Source organism: Lipotes vexillifer, unplaced genomic scaffold, assembly GCF_000442215.2.
Source record: "Lipotes vexillifer unplaced genomic scaffold, Lipotes_vexillifer_v1.1 scaffold182, whole genome shotgun sequence".
NCBI lineage: Eukaryota > Metazoa > Chordata > Mammalia > Artiodactyla > Lipotidae > Lipotes > Lipotes vexillifer.
Genome location: NW_006798798.1, coordinates 8,211,031 through 8,216,856, shown reverse-complemented (window position 1 = coordinate 8,216,856; position 5,826 = coordinate 8,211,031). Strand labels below are relative to the sequence as shown.

Genomic DNA, 5,826 nt, shown 5'->3' with positions numbered 1-5,826 from the left:
CCCCCCCGCCCCGGTCCCTGCCAGACTCCCACAGACACACCTCTTTAACAGAGAGAGAGAGAGAGTGAGACGCAGAGAGAGAAGGGCATTGATTGGCCCGAGGTGACCCAGTGGCCAAGGGCAGAGCTGGGCCTGGGACCCACGCCTGTGTAGGGACAGGTCATGAAAGCAGAGGTCAGGGCTAGGGAGGTCCAGGGTCGAGGGTGTCAGGGGTGTGAAGTCAAAGTCATAGCTGTCGAGGTCAGATTAGGGGTCCAGTATGTAGAGGTCAGGAGTCTGTGTATGTGTGACTGTCAGAGGTAGAGATTAAATGGTCTGGCGCATGAACACCAGGCGCGCGGGGGTCAAGGTGTGGCCTGGCCCCCAGGGCAGAGCGGGCCGGGTGGCTCACTTGATGAAGTGATTGTACAGGCCGCCAGTGCTGTAGATCATGCGGGCGGCCTGGGACTCCTCCTGCTGGCAGCGGGTCAGTGACAGCGCGTCGTCCATGTGGCCCTCCTGGTGCAGAATGGCCTGACAGTGGTGGGAGAGAGACGTCAGGAGGGGTTCAGCCAGCCAGGGCCATGCTCCCCAGACCTCCACCCAGACTCTAGCCCCCAAATTGCCCCCGTCCTCTACGGAATCTCTCTGCCAGCTCCGCCCCCAGCCCCTCTTCATCTGTCCCTGTGTCTTTCATTCTCAACCCCTCTCTTTTTCCCCCCTCTAGGTCTCTCCTCTCACTCTCTGTCTCTGTCCTCTTTGTTTCTGTCTGTCTGTCTCTGTCTCTCTCTCTCTCTGTCGCTCTCATGCCTATCCCATGCTCTGTCTCTCCCTCTCTGTCTCTATGTCCATCTCTCTCTCTCTACCTCTCTTTCCTTTTTTTTTTTTTAACATCTTTATTGGAGTATAATTGCTTTACAATGGTGTGTTAGTTTCTGCTTTATAACAAAGTGAATCAGTCATACATAAACATATGTTCCCATATCTCTTCCCTCTTGCGTCTCCCTCCCTCCCACCCTCCCTATCCCACCCCTCTAGGTGGTCACAAACCACCGAGCTGATCTCCCTATGCTATGCGGCTGCTTCCCACTAGCTATCTATTCTCTGTCTTTCTTCCTCTCTTTCTCTGTCCCTCTTTGATTCTCCCTGTCTCTCCCTGTCTGTCTCTCTCTATCTTGTCTTTCTCCAGGCCAGACCCTCTCCATTTGTATCTACTACTGACTTAACATCCCCCCACCAGAAAGCTCTAATGGCACCCCAAACTTAACATGTCCCAGACAGAATGCCTGAACACCCTTCTGGGAGGTGAGACCATCATGGCTGCCGGCTTTCCCCTGAGCTGACCTCCCCAGGACCCCATCCAGTCCAGCAGCTGTAAATACCATCCACCTGCTGATGACTCCCACATTGCCCTCTCTGGCCCAGGCCCATCTCTACATCCTCTGCTCTTGTATCCAACTTCAGCCTCATTTTTCACAAACAGGTGCCGCCCTAGTCTTCTCACTGATTCACTCAGCAAGTCTATTGAGTGGCTCTGTTCTAGGCATTGGGGCCCATCCTCCTGAGCTGATACTTGGCTGTCCCTGACTCAGTTAATGGCACTTCCCTCCTTCCAGCTGCTCAGGGCAAAAAAGGACAAAAATCATGGTCTCATCCTCAGTCCCTCTCCCTCTCACCCTGATATCCAATCTGTCAGAAAATCCTGTTGGCTCTGCCCTCAGAATACAACCAGACTCTGCCCCCTTTCCTCACTCCACAGCCCCCACCCTGGTGCTGTCCACTGTCATCCTCCACCTGTACCAGTGCAGACCTGCCCTGGTCTTCCTTCTCCAGCTCTGCCCACCCCCGTAGTCTGTTCCCATAAGCAGCTCAAGAACCCTGTGAACCTGAATCAGGTCACCGCCCCCACTCCGTGCCCTGGCCTCCTCAAGACTATCTTGTGGCTCCATCTCATCCAGAGTAAAAGCCAGGACCCTCCCCAGTGGCCCACAAGGCTCTGCCTGGTCTCTTCCCGTCCCCTGTCTGTCCTCATCTCCCACGACTCACCCCTCGCTCACTCTCCTCCAGCCAAACTCGATCTCCTTTCAGTGACTGCAACAGACCAACCTCATCCCAACTTCAGGGCCTTTGCACCTGCTGTTCCCTCTGTCATAAGTAGCTTTTTCCCACTGTTTGGTTGTAAAACTGTGTACTTCGTTAGAGAGGGTTTAGTCACAGTGTCTGAGCACAGGGAAGGCAGGGAACAGGTCTGTATAGCTCAGCTATTTGTCCACACATACATCCACAATAACTGGGGTACTCAATAATTGGCTGAACGTTATTCTCAGTCTGTTATTATTCATCTTTTTCTCTCCACCTCTGTCTTTCTTATTTCTGTCTCTGTCTCCTTCTCTATTTGTCCGTCCCCATGTCTGTCTATACTTCTCTCTTTCTCTTCATATATGTATTCTTTCTTTTTTCCTGTCTCTCTCAATCTCAGTTTCTCTCTCAGTCTTTGTCTTTCTCTGAATCCCAAGCTCAAACTCCTAAAGGCTCAAGCATCATGACCCCCAGTCCCCTTCCTGCCCCAGCCTGTACCCCACCCCTTCCCTCTGCCAGTTGCCCACCTTCTTTTTGAGCACGCCGAGCCGCAGGGCCTTGGGGTCCGGGGCAGCATAGGTGAGCCACAGGCCTGAGGCTACGTGCTGCACAAAGCACAGTGACTCCCCATATTTGATTTCAGGGGGGCCCATGCCCTCCACATCCCGCTTGGGGGCCGTATCCAGCTTCTCCTACAGGGGCAGGGGACAGAGGTCAGCCTCCTCTGCTTGTGCATTTAATGGGGGATCCCCCCCAAGAGACTGCAGAGTGGTGGGAGGCTGGGGCGGGATTTGGGGCTCCAGCTGAGGGAGGGTATCCTGACCCCACCGACCTTGGAGGTTCGGAAGCAGAAGGAAGTGGCCTTGGTGTGGGCCTTGCTGGCATCAACCACCACTAGGCCCTGGTCCTCAATGAGTGCCAAGTACCGCCCGGTGGTGACATGCCGGATGCGGAGTGGCTGGCCCCAGCGCAGGTGGCTCCCACTCCAGCTGCAGAGGGTGAGGACGAGGGAGAGGTCAGAGGCCCCCCAGTTCCCCCATGGACACCATAGTCTTGGTTGAAACCTCCTCAAGCCCTCAGCCCTGTTCCAGGGTGCCCAAATCTTCCTTGGAGCCCTCAAATCCTTCTTAGGACCCCCAGCCTTCCTTTAAGAGCCCCAATCTTCTCTCAGGCCCTCACCACTTCCTCAGGGCTGCCCAGATGATTTCAGTGTCTCCAGTTTTCCCAGATCTGTCATTTTCTCCCCTCCTTTCCCCACAGTTTCACTCGAGACCCTGATCTCTCCCTCAGAAACCTCCACTACCCCCAAGACCTCTTTTTCCTCCAGGATTCTAGGACCCTGGGGACCTTTATTGCTCTCTTAGGCTCCCCAGATTTTCCCTCAAAACCCTCCAGTCTCTTCCTCAGTTCTTCCTTCAAGACACTCCTCTCCCCCCAGGGCCCCCAGGAACCCCTAGCCCCTCCCCCAGCCTGCCTCCTCTGCCCCTGACCCCTACCTGATTCTCAGTGGCTCCAGTCTCCAGAGGGAGCGGGCGTGGGTGCACACAGATCCCCCCTCATAGTAGACAAGTCTGGGTACATGGAAGAGAGTGAGGTCAAAGTTCAGGCTCCAGCACCCCCAGAATCTGATCCCTAATCCTAGGGTTCCAGGCCCCCCTAGCTAACCTTTGCCATCCCCCTTCTGGCCCGAAGACGCCAGACCCTCTTGTCCCCAAGCCCAGACCTGCGCTGGTCATCACTGTCAGCAGGGGAAATGGTCAGACATTCATCCATGTGTCCATGAAAGAGGCGGAGGACGTGGCCCCCGGTCACATAGCCTGGACAGGAGCAAAGGAAAGTGGTCATTGGGAAGCTGGAGCCCCAGAAAGGCCTGGGAGCCATAGTGGAGTTTGCAGGCCCTGCTTCTGCCCTGTGGGAAGCTAGGGGCTGGGTTTGGGGGTCTGCAGATGGAGATCTGAGTTTCAAGGTACAAAGTTGTAGTCTGAGATTTGGGCTCAGATTGAGGCCTGAAGTAGGGGCATGAGATTTGGGGTCTGAGGTTGGGGATCTAATGTTGGGGGTCTGGGTGTGCAGGGCTGAGGTTGGGAGGTTTGTGGGTCTGGGGTTTAAAGGTCTCAGTTTGGATTTTCGAGGTTGGCTTCAGAGAATGTCATTAGAGATTTGGGTCTAATGTTCCCTGATTCTGAGGTTTGAGTTCCAGGGCTTGATATGGGGGTCTGGGTTTAGAGGTATGATGGTTGGGTCTGAAGTCAGGGTCTGAATTTTGAGTGTTATTTTGGAGGTCTGAGGCTGGTATCTGAGGTTTGAGGTCTGAGGTTTGGAAGGCTTAGCTCTGGGGTCTGAGTCTGGGGAGATGTGAGCTTTGTAGTAGTTAGAAGTTGGTGGGTCTGAGTTTCGGGGTCTGAGATTAAGGTCTGAGTTTCGAGATTTGTGGCTTGCATCTCAGCTTGGGTCTGGCTTAGGGCTCTGAGGTTTGGGGTGTGAGAATTGGGTTCAAAGTTTTGGGTTCATGCTTTAGGGTCTCAGCATGAGGGTCTGCAAACTGGGAGATGATTTTGGAGATTTGAGGTTAAAGTTGGAGGTGTAAAGTTGATTGGCTGAGGTTTGGGGTCTGAATTAGGGTTCTTAGTTTGGGGATCTGAGTTTGAATTTGGGGGGCTGAGGTCACATGTGCTTGTCATCTGAGGCTTGGGGTCTGAGGGATAAGCTACAAATTCGATGTTCTAAGATTTGGGTCTGAGTTTAGGGTCCTGACCTCCAGGACCTGAGTTTGGCATGTGAGCTTTGGGGTCTGAATTCGGAGTCTGATACTGAGTTTTAGGTTTCGAGGTCTGAGCTCTAGGGTTCCAGATTGGTGGTCAGTTGGAGATCTAAGTGTGAGGGTCATAATTTGGAGATCTTGGTTTGGGGTCTGAGGGGCAATGTTGAAGGTCTGTTTTGGGGGTCTTAGGTTAGGGGTCAGAGGTCTGGGGTCCTCACCCTCTTCACAGCCAGAGCAGATGGGGTTCATGTTCCACAGTGTCTGCATGAAGGAGGCGTCAACCTGGAGCTCCCCACTGGCCGTCGACAGGTGCTGTGGGCAACCAGGATGTGGTGGTCAGAGATAATGGGGGGTGAGCAATAGTTCCAGAGTGAGTCAGAAACCAAGGGTGGAAGCCAGGAAACCGGCAGACAGGACACCAAAAATTAGAGGTCACAGATCAAGAAACCGAGATCGGGCTTCCCTGGTGGCGCAGTGGTTGAGAGTCCGCCTGCCAATGCAGGGGACACGGGTTTGTGTCTGGGAAGATCCCACATGCCGCGGAGCGGCTGGGCCCGTGAGCCATGGCCGCTGAGGCTGCGTGTCCGGAGCCTGTGCTCCGCAACGGGAGAGGCCACAACAGTGAGAGGCCCGTGTACCGCAAAAAAAAAAAAAAAAAAAAAAAAAAAAGAAAAAAAAAAAGAAACCGAGATCAAGTCAGGAAATGGGGTGTCAGAATCCAGAAATTGGATGGAAACTGGAAATTGGGAGTCAGGACGTTGGGGCCAGAGACCAGGCAAACCAATGAGGAGGAGATGAGGTGGATCCCGTGTGCCCCCAGCCCCGGGGGCAGTAGGAGCTGTGGTGAAGGAGGTGCTACTCACCAGGTAGCGCTCAGAGGAGACGCTGACAAGGATAAGGTCATCCCCAACTCGGACCTTCTCTCCTTCCGACCTCTGCTTGGAGGCCGGGTGTGTCGTCCACCAACAGGCCTCTCCTATGGGTGGGAGCAGGTGAGGGCTGCCCAG

The 5,826-nt window shown here is 54.3% G+C and overlaps 1 protein-coding gene across 2 annotated transcripts in view; it reads right to left on the bottom strand.

The window, feature by feature from the left end:
- Positions 1 to 5,826, bottom strand: part of RYR1 (ryanodine receptor 1) — a 117,724-nt gene that overhangs the window by 103,998 nt on the left and 7,900 nt on the right. For both annotated transcript variants that reach the window (XM_007471074.1, XM_007471073.1), the window contains exons 6-12: positions 5,683 to 5,795; positions 5,038 to 5,131; positions 3,782 to 3,875; positions 3,555 to 3,629; positions 2,891 to 3,047; positions 2,586 to 2,750; positions 392 to 513 (exon numbers count right to left, since the gene is read on the bottom strand). In XM_007471074.1, the coding sequence (XP_007471136.1) occupies positions 392 to 513; positions 2,586 to 2,750; positions 2,891 to 3,047; positions 3,555 to 3,629; positions 3,782 to 3,875; positions 5,038 to 5,131; positions 5,683 to 5,795 (820 nt within the window). The remainder of the gene's footprint in view (positions 1 to 391; positions 514 to 2,585; positions 2,751 to 2,890; positions 3,048 to 3,554; positions 3,630 to 3,781; positions 3,876 to 5,037; positions 5,132 to 5,682; positions 5,796 to 5,826) is intronic.